The sequence below is a fragment of the Manis pentadactyla genome, chromosome 7, assembly GCF_030020395.1.
Source record: "Manis pentadactyla isolate mManPen7 chromosome 7, mManPen7.hap1, whole genome shotgun sequence".
NCBI classification, from domain to species: Eukaryota; Metazoa; Chordata; class Mammalia; order Pholidota; family Manidae; genus Manis; species Manis pentadactyla.
Genome location: NC_080025.1, coordinates 18,208,209 through 18,227,487, shown reverse-complemented (window position 1 = coordinate 18,227,487; position 19,279 = coordinate 18,208,209). Strand labels below are relative to the sequence as shown.

General features: G+C 43.3%; 1 protein-coding gene across 3 annotated transcripts in view; it reads left to right on the top strand.

Moving 5' to 3' along the window:
- The window catches only part of MFHAS1 (multifunctional ROCO family signaling regulator 1), an 89,046-nt gene that overhangs the window by 31,159 nt on the left and 38,608 nt on the right, over positions 1-19,279 (top strand). The window contains exon 2 of one of the 3 annotated variants that reach the window (XM_036894430.2): positions 6,889-7,019. The exons of the other annotated variants lie outside the window; for them this stretch is intronic. Coding sequence (XP_036750325.1) covers positions 6,889-6,989 — 101 coding nt within the window. The 3' untranslated portion in view covers positions 6,990-7,019. The remainder of the gene's footprint in view (positions 1-6,888; positions 7,020-19,279) is intronic. 3 annotated transcript variants of the gene reach the window in all.

The window sequence follows — 19,279 nt, the reverse complement described above, 5'->3', positions numbered from 1 at the left end:
ATGTTTTAGCATACATGTATGCCCATGAGACCATCACCACAATCAAGATAATGAAGGCATCCATCACCCCGAAAGGCATAAACGTTTTTCATGTAGTTGTATGCCTAGTATCGCATAATCATTTTAAGTACCATAGACCTAGTCTGTAGCTCTAGGACTCAGTAAAACAACTCAATATTGAACCCTTCCTGACCACCAAAACTGGATGGGCCACGTAATAGAATTTTCTTATATACCAAAGGGTAATAAGTAGAGGTATGAAAAAGAGCACATTTAAGTGACATAGGGGTATCTGAGTCTAGTTTCCTTGACTATAAGAAAGTTAAGTCTATTTCATGGAGCTCTTCTAAGGATTAAATAAGATAATGTGTGTAGCAGTGCCTAAGAGTGCCTGGCACCCTGTAGGCCCTTCCTAAACAGTTTCCTTCCTTCCCTCCCTGGCTCCTTAGCTACCTCCTGACCCCCTTCCAGTTTGTGTCAGGTACTAGACAGATGGCTGTTGCTCTGGGTTGGCTCAGGCGCTGTCAGGCTTGGAAGTAAGGCAGTGACCCAGATCAGCATACATTGGTCATTGTGTGAGAGCATTTTGCCTGCTGCAACTCAGGTGTTTGAATCATCTTGGTGTTTCTCAATCTGTTTCGTAGATGTTTTACCAAAAGATGGTGTTGGTGGATTATTGATAGCAATGGGTATGTATGCACACCCATGCAGATCAGCAGAGGGAGCTTGCTTACTGGCAGAGGAGAACTTGCTTTAGGTTTTAGGTACTTTTTAAATTTGTCTGTTAAAGTCACCTTTTATTAAACAGTTAAAAGTCATACATCTATTGAGGTCACAAAACAGAAGACCGATCAACTTTAAACTCATTTTTTAATTTTAATTCTCCTAGAATAATTTCATTATTTTAATTTGCTTCCCTTGGCCTTTATCTGTATATACTTTTGTTTTAATGTTATATACCCACTACCTGTATATTATTATACACTACTTACATATATATTATAAGCATGTGTATGCTTTTATTTATACATTACTTATATGTATTAACTTGTTAATGAACTGTGCTTACATAGTATTAAATGTGGTTGAGGTGTGACTAGACCACTGTAGCTGGGTAAGAGGAAGAAGAAAATACCCAGCCCCCAGAAAGTTCACAAGCTTATTTCCAGGCAGAAAAAGTTGGCATATTTTGGCTAAAAAGACATCTCATTCTGGCGTCAGAGATCGGAAAGGGATATTAAATGAGAAGCGAATCTATCTTGTGTAGGTTAACCGCTGAAAGTTGGATTGACTCCTTAACAGTTAAACAGTGGACCACATCTGGAATTTATCAATCTCTTAGAAACTTTCTGTTTAAATCTTTGTTGTCTTGATAGTTTTTTGTTTTTGTTTTTGTTTTTCTACTTTGTTTGATGAGCTGAATTTGGTTTTGGCTTTTTGCAATTTTTTTTTTAAGCATTTGGCAATGTTTTTTCCAGAATGCTGCTTTTGGCACTGCATCCAAAACAAATTATAAACTGGTTGGCTTTTTTTTGGATATATTATAAAATAGTGTTTTGACTTTTCTGACCGTAAAAGTGTCTGATTTTGAGTACGATCTAATGCTGGGCCTTGAAAGATGAGCATGTAAGTGTACTTATTTCTCTTTATCACCTAGAAAATCATGTTGGCTATTAGCAAGGAATATAAACACAAGTACATGGCTGCAGAGTTGCCTGTGTGCAGGAACAAACTAATAAGTGCCCATGACACGGAATCTGGCTCAGAGGGGCCTGAAACTTCATGAACACCATCCCTCAACTCATCAATTTATCAAATACCATGGGGTATGTGCTAAGTGCCGTGATGATGCTCAGTGCTGGGGATGCAAAGATGATCAGGCTAGGAATAAAAGGCCAAATTTATTTTTTGAAGTGTTAGTATTTTTAATACTGAAATATGAGACCTTGTAAGTAAAATAATGTTAAGCTAATTACCCAATTTTAAGTCTTCGAATCGTTGTCTTTGATATGAAATTTGTTCTGGGTTGCTGTTGACTGGATCCCAAAGCCTTCCTTAATGCCCCTAGTAGTGATTAGGCCTTCTTTTCTGTGGTCAGAGGCACCACCTATTCCTTAACTTCTCTGCTTCCACTCTCCCTACCCTCTTTTTGCTTTCTCTCCTGTGGCCTCGAAATCAAGAGGACTGAAAAAGATTCAGGTGACTCTTAGGCTCGAGCCATTTCTGTACCAAGCCGCGCAGACCACGCCTGCTGGGGCCATGTGAAGGGAGCAACACGGACCTGGGCCGGCCTGTCCAGCCCTGTGCTTGCTGGACCCCACCCCCAGGCTGCTCTGTGCCTTGCCTGGCTCCCCTGGCTGGCAGCTGGTGCAAAGCTCAGGATATAAAAGGAGGGTTAGTTTTCCAAATATGGGCCCAAAATCTTCCTTGGAGAGTAAGCGCATGAGTAGTATGCTGGGGAATCCTTCCTCTCCGCAGCGATGGTGAAGACCGTCCTCTAAATTGTGTTTTAAACAAGCAGACTCTCAGACTGTGGGCTAGCTCTCAAAGCACACCAGTCCTGAAGATTCGTTGGCATTGTAAACAACCCAGTTTATTTTCTAATCTGTCCACTCTGTCTTTTCAAATTTGTTTTGTGACTGGTATTCTCTAACTCCTTTCAGATAACCTTGACAGTAACCTGCTTCAGATGCAGATAATGAGTGTCCCTCACAAGGTTCAGGTTTGGGGTTTAAGATGGTGTGGCATTGATAAGGTTCGCTTTCCTTCACCATACAACCCCCAGGCAAGCCCCGTGGCTCTCTGCTCCCTGCTTGGCGTGGGTCCTTAGGAAGTCGGCAACATAGCACTGGCAGCTCCTGGGAGTTTCAGAAACTTTAGGTTATCTTGGGGTTTACTGCTTATACTGTGGCTGTTATCCAGGTTCACGTACCAGGTTACAGAATCTGTAGAAAAGAGAACTCTAGGATAAAAATTCCAAGTTTATTTTCAGTGTGAAGGATGGGAATGTTAGTGTGCCGAGTTAGGATTTAATAGCTCCTTTGCCTTTATTTCCGAAAGCACTTGGCAAGTGCCTCTAATCCTCTGCTGTGCCCTGTCCTGCTCTTGTTCGGGTCTGGTTCTCACCAGTGAGCTCCTGGGGGCTCAGACGCTACGTCTGATGGGTCTTTCTTCTCCCAAGTCCTAGTGCAAGGGGAGGGCTGCCAGACCGAGTACAGGATGCTCACTTCCATTTGAATTCTGATGAATAACAAAGTTTTATTCGAAGTATGTGTCATATATACCTACCTTGTTAAATTTGAATTTTAGATAAGCAATGAAGAATTTCTTAGTGTACATACGTCTCATACAAATATTCAGATTTAATTGGTCATCTGTATTTTTATTTGCTAAATCTTACAACCCTGTATAATGTCCATTATTTAGAAACTATTTTGTTGAACCAAAATAGGTATAATTCTAAGGTCAATCAAGGTGTTCACTGGGCTTGATCTCATCTATGAAATGAGGAATGGAAATTGCAGAAAGAAGTAATGAGTCTCCTTCACAAATGACATTAGTGAAGCTGGACCATTTCGCCTACCATAACTATCACCTTGACAATAGACAGTAATGTGAGGACCTGAATTAATGGGTTAGCTAAGTGCTTCTTGCCTTCTATGAACCAGACCCTCCTAATCCAAGTTTCTTAATGTTCATAAACTGCCATCTGGGGAGCATGTGCAAATTACCATTTGAAATAATAACAATCCCAGTTGCCTGGGAAAACAGAGCTGTGGTTGAATTGGTTTTGGTCCCCTCTCTCGCTTTCTGTAACTTCTGTTTGTCTCGGGACAGCTCTCCAGTGTGCCCCTTCCTTCCTGAAAGGTGGTGGCAGGGTGGGGCTTGGTGGGGCAGGAGTTTGCCTGTTGGGTGAGAGGGAGGTGACTTCAGAGCAAGCTGTGACAACGTGGGGTATTTTAAGCCTCTGGTATTTCATGGAGTGAGTGTGTGTGGGTCGGTGTATATATGTAGTATAGCTAACTAAGTATGAGTGGATGGCGACATGCTATTTTTATAGTAGGAGAAAGTGGAGCAGGTAGAGGTATGTCAGGGGCTTGGGAACAGGGATACAGGCTGGCAAAGGCAGTTGCTGCCAGGAATGGAATCAGGACCTCCTGCCTCCTGTGGGTAATACTGGGTTTTTTAGGCCATCTTCCCATCAGCAAAGTAAGAGTCTGAAATAGATCTGTGTGCAAATGTTTTTTTTTGTGGAAATGTAAACAGTTCTGACCTTAAGTATTTGGAAGTGAGGATTCATGCCCTTCTCCCAGAATGTAAAATTGACTCACTAGGGCTAAGAACAATTATAGCCTAATACTGGAAAGGGTTTAACAGACTTTGTTCGGATGTCAGCCAGATCAGAGCTTTGGGTGGCAGGGCGCGCTCTGTTGGCTGAACCCCACGAGGGAGAGCAAAAATAGAAAGGTTTTTGTCTAGCCTTGAGAACCAAATCAATGTATGCTTATTAGGAACCTCAGTGGCAGATGGCCAAGGAAATCGAGATGTCAGCCTGCACAACGGGTGGTGGTGTCCGGAGAACACAGAATCTGCGAAGAAACACAAAGCCTCCATTGGTTTTGAAGCCAGGGAAACCAGCAGACGCTAGGTACGAAAGCGGTGTGGTGTGTTTGAAGTGGGCGTGTTAGTGACTGGGAGTGAACAGTGGTGCCGGGAGCCCACAAGGTGCTGGCGCTGACTGTCCTTGGGGGGAAGCTGGGCGCCCGCCATCACTAGGCCCTGCACCTCTACGCCTGGGCTCTGCGGAGGTGTGTCCGGGAGCTCACAGCCCTTCCTAGGATGCCCTTGGTAATGGGGAGCTCACGCTCGCATTCCCAGAGGAAACGTTCTCTACCACTGGGGCCTTACTGAGAACCGGGGCTTGATGATCCCCCTTGAGGTCTCACATGCCACCACACCTTTGTTTTATGGGAGGCCTCAAAACTTCCTCTTTTCCATTTATTTTAGTGTAACATTACTGCTAGTGTTTCGCTGAGATTAACTTCCGGTATTTGTTTTTATTTTAAGTGCATTCTTTGGCTAAAGTGTTACTTAGTGAATGGCAAGAGAAAAAAATAAGGCAAGAGGAAGGGGTTTAATATTAAAGAATAGAGTTTTGTTTCCCGCTGTGCTTTGCAGCAGTAAATAAATACTTTAAACTTTCTATTCCCTGATTGTTGAACACTTTAAAACTCCATTGTATAGCACTACACAATATGATGAATTTGGTTGACCTGCCAAGCCAATCAAGTCATCTTGTTTAGATAGCAACTATGCATGGAGAGTTTGGGAAGGCTGTTTTGTGTATCCAGATCTCACTTGGAGAGCATTCTCTTTCCGCTGTTTATGCTATTGACAAGTGTTCGTGGAGCACTTGTTTGCAGACTTTTCATCATGCGTCTGTATGAGACCTGGTGTGCATCTCACGTGCCAGTGTACCGCTCATTTAAATGACAGAAACCACACAAATATTAAGTGTGGGAAGCATACTGAATATCAATATTTGGGATCAAATATTGCTCCCAAAATCTAGTTCCTGTTTATCTAACACCAAAGTCTAAATCATAGCACAAATAAAAAGGGCAGGTCCTTTGGGGAGACTTGGGCATCCTGAAAACAGCCAAAGTTAATAAAAAAGGGAAAACAAGATCTGTACATCTCATTTTCTGTAACACTCATCTAGCTCTGGAATTTTCTCCTAAGCCCTTGAGGGAAACTTCTATACCTAACCCTGGGCAAGACTTGTGGATTATGAGGTTGAGGAGGTTCACCCTAAGGAAAAGTTGTAGGTGATTAGTTCCAAGGGCATTAAAATCACTGGTGAAACTCTTGGGGTATATATATATATATATATATGGAGCCCTCTGGAGGAGGGAGTGGCTAGTTTGGATGGGGAGAGAAAATTACCTTGAGTAGTGAAGAATTAGGTGGGTTGATGTGGTGGTGTGGTGGTCTGGGAATTCAGGGTCTTCTGATAAACTATGTAGTTTTGGACATTTCAATTCTGTTTCTGTTCCCTAATCTTTAAAATGAGGGGCTTGATTAATTGATCTCTGAAGTCTCTTCCAGTTAAAAAATTCTGCTATCATTTGGAAATATACTATTAGGACAGTATCAGTGCTGAAACACGTTTCCATGTGGGAAGTGTTTTCACATTGGGTTTCAGAGCATTATTATTTTATAAAAAGTGGGAAATAATTAGTTTGTATTGTCATACCCATGTTATGCCATTTGCATTTCAGCTAGTGAAAGAGAATTTTAAAGTGTTAACATTACCAAGGGGTGTATATCTGACAGTGAACAGGTTTTACGTGCTTACTAGTTTAATAGTCATCTGACAGTGAACAGGTTTTAAGTGCTTACTAGTTTAATAGTTAGTAGTTGCCACTGGATTTAAAGTTTACAATCTGATTTTCAGTTTTTGTAGCCTCAGACCTAGTCAGGAATAGATCATTCAAATAAAATTATCTTTGTTAGAACAGACATTGTGTTTGCTGTGAGTGTTGCTCAAGGTAAAGATGTCAAACTCTGTTAGGTTTAAGTAATTTAATGTTCTTTGCTTTAATACAAGTTCCTATCTAATCCTGCCTGCAAAAGTCTAATGGCTTCTTCTGAGACCTAACTGCTTTCTGTCTCAGAGTATTTAAAGAAAGTACATTTTCTCAAAATGGAATTTTCCATGGGTCATACCAGGCAATTAGGGCTTTGAGCCATAAACTGTCTTCCAGGGCTTGGTTCCCTTTGAAAGAAACGGAGAGATAAGTTTGCCCTTGCTAAAGAGTAAAGCTAATCTACCCCTACCTGTTTGCAGTTTGAAGAAAGGAATAATTTGTTTATGCAAACGCACAGGTCCCTTGACCACAGAGAAGCAGCTCTTGTGTCCAGGACACATTGATCCATTTTCTGCCCACCAGAGGCTCTTTTGGTGCCAGACTCAGGCTGAATTCTGAGGGAACCATGAAGGCATAAATATGCAATGGGTAAATATCTTTAAAATAACCCCACATTTTTCTTGCTGACATAGAATATAGATCTATTACTGGACATGATATTCCTGTATCATTGTAGTATTACTGACATAGAACGTCTGTACACATCTGTATGTGTATATATATATATATATATATATACGTACGTACATACATACATATACACGTACGTGTACAGATGTGGCTGGGTGAAGGAATATAAGTCAGTGAGCTGTTAACTTTCAGAGTTGTTCCAAAATGCTATGCTTTCAGCCATGTACCTTTACCCTGATATTTGGGGGGAAATAGTAAATTCAATCAGTTAGCAATTTAAGAGGATGTAAATATAATGGTGGTGTGAAATCAGGGGTAAATCTCCCTCCCACCTTCAGGAAAAATAAAAGGTGTTTTTTTGTTTTCTGTTTTTTATTTAAATACTTGTTTCCAAACAAGTATGTGTGGAAGCTGACATTACTCTGTGTTTGCTAAAAGTAGTTGTGTGGACACTTCATTCTTTTGTGTTATGCAGCCTGGGGGCTGGGGGGCATGCTACAGTAGCTTGTGTGTTTTGTTTGTTTACTTTTTTAAAAAAAGTCCTAATGTAAGGACAAAAAGCATTTCCAGTTTTTCTTGAATATTTTTCTTATTGCTTACAAGTGGTTATCCAGCTCTGTTATTAGTCAGAGGCTTGCTTTCATCCCATGAATTATTTTAGTATTTCAGTTTCAGGTTTAATGATGAGCAGATGCTGAGATTTCCGTGCGTTCTGTTAGCTGTTATACTTACATTTCACTTTCACTCTTATTCCTTCGCTGGAGATAGAGGAGGAAGTGAAACTGGATGACTTCTCGTGTGGAAGCCCGACTGGCTCTTTATAAAAGGAGAGTAGAGTCCCTCCTTCAAAATGGCTCACGCTCACGTGTTTAGCGCTGTCATAATCCTTTTTTTTTTTTGAAGGACAAAAAACTTCCTGTCGTGGACAATCCATTTGTCATGGCCCCATAAATTGTGGCTATAATCCTTCCTCTGAGGAATGGGAGGAGCGCTGTTATGATAAATGTACTGGACATGATTGAAGATGGGAGTGCCACAGGACATGGGCGGCTGCTTCGAGCCGTTCGAGGTCAGGTGGGACGCCATCTGAGTCCAGCTCAAAGGGACTGAGAAGCGGAGCGCGGCCACCACCGCCCGGGCCGTCAGCGGGAGCCCAGCAGGCCGGTTACATCAGGACCAAGGCTGTGCTTTGTCTTCTGTCACCTTGAGACAGGGACCATGGGCTTAGACAGAATAGGTGAGGGCCTCCGGAAAAAGCCAGGCAAGATATTTACAGTCAAAGCAATGTAACAGTGCAAAGTTCCTATCGCAACTCTGTGCTCAGCATTCTACAAAGTCAAGTCACACTAATTCTCTAGGGTAAAGACACCAGACTAGGAATATAGACATCTTCAGTGAGGTCAGTTAAAGGTCAAAAGGCTAGGAGCAACTTGGCCTGGAATGTTTGAGTGTTCCGCACGGGTATCAGCATAACCCGTGACTTCACTGTAAACAGCCCTAGCAAACAGACAACAACCCAGCCCACCTTGAGGGCAGGGCAGGTGGTACAAGTCCACACCCTAAGCCCTCAGTTCCCCAAAATCCTTATCTGCCTTTAAATCCCCTAGACAACACACCACCCCAGGCTCTCTTGTCTCCTCCTGGGGTGAGCCCGGAGCTCTTTACTCTCACTTTATTTCTAAATAAAAACCTGTACCTTGCTCTCCTACCTTGAGTGTTTGTGAAGCTTATTCTTCAGCTTTGTGAACAAGAACCCCAGCATCAACCATTTATCATAGGATGGGGGAAATACCCGCAAATAGGAAGGGATAGTTGGGTACCTGATTGTGCCTATTTGTACCGTACTAGATACACTCCCCCCCTTCAATGTCTGTAGGTTTTTTTTTTTCTTAAGCAAGAATGTGGTGGGAAATTAAGGTTATTCAGCTCTCTGGGCTGTACCAAATATTGGTATACCAAGCAGAATATGCCATCATAGAATGATTTGACTTTAAATACCTGCTGTTTGAAGTTGTTGGGAATGGAAAATACTCCTTTTGCCATTTATAGTAAGGCTGAATTTTAGTTAGTACATGTTTTCTAAAGGTCTAGAATGTGCAGGGAATTTACTGCAAAATTGGTTTATACATATGCAGTGAAGTATCTTCATTCACATAGTTTATACATGATAATTTTAAATGTAGGTTATTTTTATTTCTTGGTATATAACCACTAGCTGTCTTATGAATAATGAGTTTGTATTCCGTTTCATATTTTCTTTTTACAATTTAAGTAAATCCTGTCTACTTCTGAGAATCTTTCTCTCTCAAGACATTTCTAAATAGTTTATTGGAAACAAACAAAAAACCCCTGTGGCCATCTCTTCCAGCGAACAATAAAATGTTTATTGTCAATGAATAAAAGTAGGAGGAAGAATTTAAAATCACTTGTAACCTTACCAAATCTCTCTGAGAGTTGGAAAGCCAGTGGAGGTTTTTGAACTGAGAAAATTTTTAATTAAATATTTTTAAAAGACCTTGGAGGGTATGTGGTAAATAGGCCAAAGTGAAGACAAGAGGGGTAAGGCAGGACTCTTGCAGTAGTCTAGGCAAGAAATTATGGTACCTCGGACTGCGTACTAGCACTGGAGCTGGTGAGAAGTGGTCACTATTTGGAAGATAGAGCCAGAGGGTTCATTGAGGCACTGGCTCAGGGTATGAGAAAAAAATGTGAAGAAAGACAAATGTTTTTGGCCTGAGTGATGGGGTTGCCACTTACTGAGCTTGGAAAGACAAGAGAAGGAAATTTTGAGGGGAAAAACTTTAAATTTGAGTGTGAGATCAGTTTAGTTTTTATTATGACAGTTATTAAAAGCTCATTTTGTCTCATTCATTCTCCCCCATGCTTTTCCATAAGGATCTGTATGCTTTTATTAATAACTTTCAGGGCAACACTACACTTAGGATATGGAAACATTAAGTCAAGGAAGGAAAAATTCAGAAGGTCAGAAAGGTGAGTTAGGAGAAAACATCCCCAGGAGCATGATAGGGGACCCAACAGAAGGTCTTGTAAATGGCAATTTAACTAAACTGTAGGTTTCCAATTGAGGATGTTTCCCAGACGGCCTCACAGGTGCCATTTACCATCTTTTGTTCTTGTGCACCACTCTACCTGGGTGTGCACCCAAGTTTGGACTTCCCTACCTGACATGCTGGGTGTTGAGGCTAATATTACTAAAAAGGAATTTTCTGGTGCTTCACAGTTAAGTCATTTGTAATCTTCACAATATTGGTTTTTACCCTGAAAGGAGCTTTTTTTTTTAATGGAACTATTCCAGACTTTTATACAAACTAACCTAGAAAATGCCATTATTTGTTTAGCTGATTGTGCCTGAGAGAGGAGCAAATTTGAAACAGAATACTAAAAAAAAAAAAAAAAATCACTTAATTTTCTTTGCATATGGGTGAAAGTAGGCCAGTTCAAATCTCTGTCCCAAAGCTTAAAGGTGAAAAGAATGTGTCTGCATTCAAAATAGGACAGAGGTTTTGAAATAGCTCAGTCCATTTGAATGTCTTTATGGTCCTCCTCTTTCTCCACCTAAAATGAGTTCTTTTTTTCCTTCCTTCTTTTGATGGTGTTGGTAACGTCACCAGAGTGTTGCTTTGTTATGCTGATAGTATTGGAGTCTTCTTTTAAAAATAAAGCATCAACCTAAGGAACCAGTGTTAGAACTTAAATTTGCTTATGCAGCAGTATTTGTGGAGCACCCCTCTATGCCAGCCACTGTTTGAGGGGCTGGGGATGCCTCAGTGACAGTCCGTACCGCTGCTGTTCAGGAGGTGAAATCTAGTTGGGCATGGGGTGGTGGGGTGGTCAGAAACCCAGTATGCAAATAGATGACTTCAGCTTTGAGTAAATGCAAGGATAGCCAGGGCGTAGGGAGTGGTGGGCAGTGTGTGGGTTGATCTGAGTAGGAGGCATCTGAAACTGAGATCTCACCTTGCCAGCCTCCTGTTTCATGACAGAGTGGGTGGACAGAAGCCAGTCCTATCTCTGCAGAATTAAAACATCTTAATTGTGTAGTTTAGCTCTTTTATTTTTTCTGATAAGGAGTTGGTGTGGAGTCATTCTAATTTTAAACAATGATAGGCATGTTGTATGTGCCCATGCATATTTTATTTGTGTTTTTGTAGAGAAACCTGGTTAAGTGTGAATAGTCTGATTTTGAAGAAGACTGTCCTGTTTCCTAAAGCAAACAAATGACCCATTTGAAGCCTACATCTGGTGAGAACACCTGTGGGTTATTTTTCTCATTTTTAAAGAGAAGTGGTAGTATTGGGCCAATGATTACATGACTTACAATCACAGTATTTTCAGGGCTGAAATGGAGGACACTTTGGAGACTCTCTCATCTGATATCTCCCATTTCTTTGAATGACAAAGCTGAGATGGACAAACTGCCTGAGGTCCCCCCCCCTAGTTAGTGGAAAGGCTGACATCCTTGCACCAGGGCAGGTCTTTTCCTCTCTGTCATGCTGTTCCAAGTGATTAGAATCTGTGTCTCCATGCCTTTCAACAGGACATCCTTGCAGTCAGAGTCCCAGAGAAGAGCAAGTCTATTATTGTATTAAATTGATCCTACAAGGGTTTATAAAGTAGGTTTCTGCTCGTTGTATTTTGGCCTCTTTATGTAACAGGTTGAGTTTGTTCTCCTCGGTACTTGTCCCTGCTGCAATAAAGAATCAAAAGGCACGCAATAGTGAAAACACAATGGTGAAGCAAAGGGAAAGTTTTATTTGAATGCACTCTGAGGAAGGAGCGGGCCAGAGTCAAGGTAGACAAAGGCCCCCATCCATTCCGGGGAGGTCTGTATATTGCATTCTGACTAGGAGGTACCTCTTTGATTGACAAGGTGGGGGTCATTTGATTGACAGGTCTATCTATATAGCCATCCCACTCAGTGCGCATGTCCTTTCCCATGATGAGGCATGTTTGGGGCAGTCCTTCCTTTTTGTTTGATTTCACACACGGTGGGATCAGGTTGGGACCCATTTGTTCTGGTCCTTTTAGGCAAAGAAGTCACCTCCCTCCTGCAAAACCTATCATGTCTTCATGTGGGACCCCCTACCTGGGCAGAATTTGGGTGGGCAGTTTTTCCTTGAACCTCATCTTCCCCTTTCCTGGCTGCTCATGTCTATCTTTCTACCTAACATTGAAGCAAGTAATTCTGATAAAATGGAGAATTCTTCAGTTTCTACCTTTCCATTTTTGTTTATTATCACTGGCATTATGTAAAAGCTGAACTTCAGAGAAATCCTAGTCTTCCATTGTCAGCCTGTAAGAGGTGGATGAGTTTCCTAGTGTCAATCTGACTGGGCCAGGGGATGCCCAGATAACAGATCAGACATTATTTCTGGGTGTGTCTGTGAGGGTGTTTCTGTAAGAAATTCGCATTTAAATTGGTGAACTGAGTGAAGCAGGCAGCCCTCCCTAATGTTGGTGGGCATCGTCCCATCCATAGGTCTCATATAGAACAAAAAAGCAGAGGAAGGGCAAGTTTGCCCTCTGCCTGACTGCCCGGCTGTGCCAGCAACCTTTTCCCTGCCTCGGGTGCTCCTGGTTCTCAGGCCTTGAGACTTGGACTGGAATCTGCACCATTGGCTCTTGTCTGTCAGACCTTTGAATGATGCCACCTGTGTTCCTAGGTCTCCATTGTGCAGAAGGCGGGTCATGGAAATTCTCAGCCTCTGTGATTGTATGAGCCAATTCCTTATAGTAAACCTCACTGTATATATATATATAGAATCTCTCTCTCTCTAGCTCTCTGGGTGAGTCTCTCCCTCTCTGTTCCTCCCTCCCTTTCCCTTAATTGGTCCATAATCTCTGGAGAATCCTAATACACAATGTTGAAGGGACAGACTGGCTCATTGGTAATAGCTTTCAAATGTAGAGCACTTTACAGTTGACATAGCTTTTACATAGATATCACATTTTCTTCACAATTTGAATGATAATGTTATCTTTAAATGGCTTAATGTTCAGTGAGATTTGAGGAGAAACAGCTTTATTTTTCTCTTTTCTAGTTATTTCTTGCATAAAATCTTCTAAGGTTAAGATCCTTATTTCTTTTTATTTTTTCTTTTTCCCCAGGTTTGATTTTCTTGAAAGGAGAAATTGTCACAGTAATTAGTGTCCAGAATAGATAGTTCCTGTAGAAAATGGTCATTGATCTCATAAAGTTTAGTGCTCTAGGTCGTCAATATTATTTTCATTTCTTAATAGCATTTATCTATTTAAGTAGCAACTTGTAACTGAGTTGAAGTCTTTCATATGCATAGAATTAAGCATCAAACAAATCCTGTGTGTATTATAATATATTCCTTGGCTTAATTTTCATTGTGTTAAATGAGAAAAAGTGAAAGTCCTGTGAAATATGAAAATGACTGATAATCAGGAAGGGAAAAAAGGGAAGGTTGAAGATACGTGGAACTTTGTGTGTGGATTTATTAGAAGGGATACAGTGTGGGGGGGGAGGGACAGCCTTCTTGCTTTGCTTTTTAAATTTTTTCTATTTGAAAGCCTAACAAGATAACTAAAAAAGTTATTGGTGCATAATTTACATAAAAAAATAAAATGCACCATTTTAAATGTACCATTCAATGAGTTGTGGCAAATTTATACCTGTGTATAATTACCACTACAGTCAAGATCATACAATTTATTGCTGTCAGTCCTGAAAAGTGCCTTTCTGCCCCCTCCCAGTCAATCAATCCTTTCTCATTCCAGTCTCAGCAACCACTGACATGCTTTTTGTCACTATAAAGTAGATTTGCATGTTCTAAAGTTTCATGTAAATCATAAAGGTTTATCTTTCATCTGGCCTTTTCACTTAGTGTAAGGTTTTTGAGATTCACCCGTTTTGTTGCCTACATTAGTAGCTTTCCATTCCTTTGGGTATATGCCCAGAATTAGAATTGCTGGATTATATGGTAATTCTATTTTCAGTGTTTTAAGGAACCTCCATCCTATTTTCCAAGGCAGCTACACCATCTTACGTTCCCTCCAACAGTGCACAAGGGTTCCAACTTCTCCACATCCTTGTCAACACTTGTTATTTTCTGTTTGTGATAGAAGCCAACCTAATGGGTGTGAAGTGGTATCTCATTGTGGTTTTGATTTGCATTTCCCTAATGATTTGTGAAGCTGAGCTTGTTTTCATATGCTTATTGGCTATTTATTATCGTCTTTGGCAAAAAATCAAGTCCTTTGACTCATTACTTTTTAAAAAGTTTTGTCCTGAAAGCCTAGCAGGGTAACTTACATGGTCATCTGTTTCAAGAAGAACCTGCCCAGCTAAGCAGAGCATTTGATTCCCTAGTTATGTGGCCCTATGTCCTATCTTTTTCCCATTGGTGCAGCAGGATGGCAACACTATCCCAGGGCCTCACGTCTCTGTTTCCCAGTAGGAAAGCGGTTATAGGGAGAAGGAAGAGGGAATGGATCCTCATTCACAAAAGCCAAAATATTTCTAGAAATCAGACCTCTGCTTTTATTTCATTGACTAGAATGGTGTGTGGCTCCCCAGACCTTCAAGGGAATCTGAGAAGGCAAGAATTTGAATTAGGCACACTTTTTCCCTTACAGGCTTTTTTTTTTCCCCAGGGTTCCATGAGTATGGAAAAAGAGGAGAGGGACTATTAGGTAGGCAGCTAGAAGTGTATGCCACACACACAGGCATGCACAGAAAATGTACATTTGTTTTTGCACCCAATATTTCTGGAAGGGGCCTGAGGAACGGATAACAGTACCAGTTTTCACAACTTAGTGTGGGGTTATGTCCTGACAAACTCATCATAAGTTGAAAGTACCATTAAGTTGAAAATTCATCTAATACACCTAACCTACTGAACATCACAGCTCAGCCTAGCCTACCTTAAACGTGCTCAGAACACGCACATCAGCTTACAGTCGGGCACACTCATCTAACACGAAGCCTTACACTATAACGCAGTGTAGAACATCATGTGTCGTTTGTTGAATACTGTATGAAAGTGAATGCAGAATGGTTGTCGGTGTATCGGTGGTTCACCCTCGTGGCCCACGAGTGGCTGGGAGCTGTGGCTCGCTGCCACTGCCCAGCACAGTCAGAGGGGATCGTATCGCTAGCTGGGGCAGATACACAAGTAGAAAATTCAGAGGATGGTACCTCCTGACTGTGTATCGCTGTTGTGCCATCAGAAAGCCAAACCATGGTAAGACAGGGACCAGCTGAGTTACCTCTGTGGGATAGACTGGCAGTCAGGACAAAGAAGGACGTTTGCTTTTCACTTACTACTGTTCTTCCCAGTTGAGATTTTCTTAGACAATGAGTATGTGGTAACTGTAGAAGAAGGAAGCAGACAACAGCCTGTTATCAGAGCCCCTTGGGTAGAGCTGCCCAGCCAGCTAGTCAGCACCTGGGGCGTCAGCCTGGGCTGTAAGATGCAGGGTTAGGTTAGATAATATCTTGGATTCCTCCTAGGTCTGAGCCTGCTCCACTTAATTCCACAATCTCCGGGAAACTGAAAAGAGGATTAAGAGTCACCGTTTTAGTTACAAAAGAAACCTAGCGTTTTGGAAAAGGTTCTTATTTGGTTTCTTGTGGGCTGAATTGTGTCCCCCAAAATTCAGTGTTGAAGCCCTAATGCCCAGGGCCTCACAAGAGTAACTGTATTTGGAGACGGTCTTTAAAGGGGTGATGAAACACGAGGTCAATGGGTGGGCCCTGATCCGATAGGCTGGTGTCCTTGTGAGAAGAGATCAGGACACAGACACACACAGAGGGAAGAGCATGTGAGGACGAGGACGCAGGGAGCGGAGGCCTCTCCAAGCCCAGGAGGGTGGCCTCAGAAGAAACCCGCCCTGCCCGCACTTCCATCTCAGACCTGCATCCTCCAGAACTGTGAGCAAATCAGTTTCTGTTCAATCCCTCAGTCAGTGGTGCTTGATTATGGCGGCCGGCATAGTCCTCTATCCCTTTAAGCTCCTGTGGGCTTGGTTCTGTGTTTTGCAGAATCTCCAGGATAGGTGAGATTGTACTTCAGTTGGCTGCGCAGGGTGCGTAGCCCAGGAATCTGGGAATGCTGAATGTGGGCTGGGAGCAGAGATAGGTCTCCGGCAGGAAGAGGTGAGGCCCTGCTGCTGTGAGGTCAGCGCTGGCCCTAATCCAGGGCCTCATTCCCAGGTTCCTTGGTTCCCTGCCCCCAGCATGCTTGCCTGCTCCCTGATGCATACATTTTCCTTGAATTTAGCACAGGATGCTCTCCTGGCTCCTGATTCTTTGCCTGGCCTCTGACTGCTAAATCCACCTTGACCACGAATAATTTTGCCTTTTAGAGGTGATCTGTACAGTGGGATCCTGTGTTATGAGTTCCCATGAATACATATTAGCTAGAGTCATATTACCCTGATGGAGCAGGAAGGGGTATGAGAGAGAGAGAAAGAGGGAAGGGGCTTGGGGGGCGTGGTGGGGAAAGAGGTGGGGAGAGAAAGAGAAGTATTTTTCCCCTTCAAGACCCCTCCATCCCAGCACCCTGTCTGAGCTTGGCCTTGGCCTGGACCAGTGGACCCATTTTCCCTGCTGCAGTGACCGTAGGGACGCCCATGCTCAGGGAGGGAGCCAGACCTGCATTTGCAGCAGGTGTCCATTGACAGAAGGTGAGCAAGAGATTGGCCTCAGGGCATTCTGCTCCCTGCTGAGCCCCTGAGCGGTTTGCCTGCCTGGTTACCAGTTTCTTCTCCTGGAAGCTTAGAGCAGGGGTGCAGCAGGGCAGCCTCACTGTTTGCCTTGCCCGCAGACTGGTGTCAAAGCAGAGAGCTGCACAGATGGAAATATTTAGGTCTGCATGTGACTGTGAGCTCCTGGAAGGTGTTGCTCTTTGCTAAGTGGGGAATGGAAAGCCCTTTATTTATATGGAAAATTAAATCTTACCTATTGTGTGTTTTACCATTGTTCTTTTCACTGGAGGAAAATTTGCCATGATAGTGAACAGCTTGTACATCACGCAGGACGTGCTGATTCTCTGCCTAGGGATACAGACACGTCTCTGAGTGGAGGGCTTTAATGGCCATATTATTTCTTTTCTGGGCCCTGACTGTTCTCTGTACTAAGTATGAGACTGGCTCGCAGCTCACCCTCTTCTTGGTGCCAGTGGAACGTGGCAACTGGGTGGAAGCGTGGGGATGGCAAATCAGGGAAGTGGCGGGGGGCGCTATCTGGGGAGAGCCCAGGACATGTTTGTTTGGCCTATTTAAGAGATTGTTCTACTTCATGCTAAATTTGCACGACATTTAACTTGAGAAGCCTAGAAAATGTAGTGGAAAATACATTGTCACAGTATTTTAAGCCGGAACAGACTATTTTAAGCTGAACAGATAAACCAGTTCAGCCTCTTCCTCTGGTAGCTGAAGGATGGAGGCCCAGAGGAGTCAGGGCTCATCAGGAACTTGCAGGGGAGTGGGCGCAGCAGCAGGGTTAGAGCCCAGGTCTCCACCACTAGCCCTCGCCCTCTCCCTGTAGCAGGGCCTGGGCCCTGGCAAAGCATTTCCCTAGATACAGAGAAATACATTGTCATCCCTAAAGCCAAGGTTTCATTTTTATTTTTTATTATTGTTTTTATAATAATTTATTAGAGCTACATGATTAGTTGCCAGTAATAATCTATAGTTAATGAAAAGAATGGATATGCTCAGTAAAAGCTGTTTATTAATTATGATGTGCTGGTCAGAGCTCTTGAGCTAATTTAAGGGGAAAAAGCAGGCTTATGTCGAGAGTGGAGCCATCCTCAGAATCCGGGGAAACAAGGTCCAGGCTTTCCATATGTGAGCTGAAACTTGGGGCTGGTCTGTGTCTCTCTGTCCCTTGTCCTGGGCTCTCTCTGTGCCCCCATCCCAGATCCCCCGTCTGATGGCACCTCCCCGCTCCAGTCTGCCCGTACCTCCTGTCCTGTCTGTCATTCTGTTTGCCGGTCACCCTGATGCCCACCTCCACCCCGCTGCTGTGGCCCTGCGCCTGCCATCTCCCCCCTCCCGCCCCCCGTCCACCTCTTGCGCCAGCTCTGCCCCTGCCTAAGGGCTTGCTCTGCTTGCCTTTTCCCACCTCATACCAGCTTCCTCTGCAGCACACCATCCCGTGATCGCCCCAGTCTCTCCCTGCCCCGGTCACTCCTGCGGAGTGAGTCTGTCTCTCACCCAGTGTCTAGTTCCCCAGAGAGCCATCCGATCCTCCTACTTCAGCTTTTCTCACATGTTACCACCATACGTAGGACTCGGCTGCCTGTAGCCGGGTGGCCAGTCCTGCTCTGGTTCTGGGCCCAGGGAGGCAGCTGGCCTCATGCCAAACACTTGTGTGTATGATCCCATCCAGTCCTCGCATGGTATTGTCCCCCACAGGGATGTGGAAGCTCAGGCCAAATGCCCTTGAAACCATTTGCTCAGGGACCCTCTGCTAGGAGGTGGCTGAGCTGCTGCCAGCCTCCGAAGTCAGTCCTGTGCCGTCCCCCTCATGCCGGGCTTGTCTGAAGTTAAAGCGAGCATTCCTTAGAAGTCAAAATGCTCTGATGCTAAGTAGACCAGCTGTCTTTTGCACATGTTTGGAAGTTACTATTGATGCCTGGATTATCAGTATTGACTTGGTATCAATAGGATTTTACGAAAACCTTGCTTGAGACCCTGCATGGTACCTAACACCCCCTCATGCTTGGGGTCTGAGGGAGATCCCTGTGGTCTAGGACAAGTCCTTGTAGAAACAGTGAAGGTTCAAACATCGCTAGTTTTGTCAGGTGGTTCAAAAGCCCTTCCACCTCTTTGAAGGAAAATGAGCAGCTCTGGCTTCAATCAAATTTTGACTAGTTGGTGGTGACCCACTTGTATTTTCAGAATCCTGCAGTCAGTAAACATTTTTATGGACATAAGGACTGCAAGCATATTTGGGAGGAAAGTGATCATTGCTGCACTATCCTCCTTGCTGAACAAAAAGTGTAAGTACTTCCTTACATCCTGTGAAATTTCCTGTGATCAAGTCTTAGAACCAAGAAACGCAGGGTGGAAATAGGATTAGTAGTAAGTGGCCTTCTGCTTCTCCTCCCTCCCCCTTATTCTTGGACCTCCTGCCAGGGGGCCTTGGAGGCATCCCTAAGCTTTGCACGGCAGCTGCTCATCCCCTGCAGTCCACTCTGTCCATCTTTCTGTCCATCTTACCT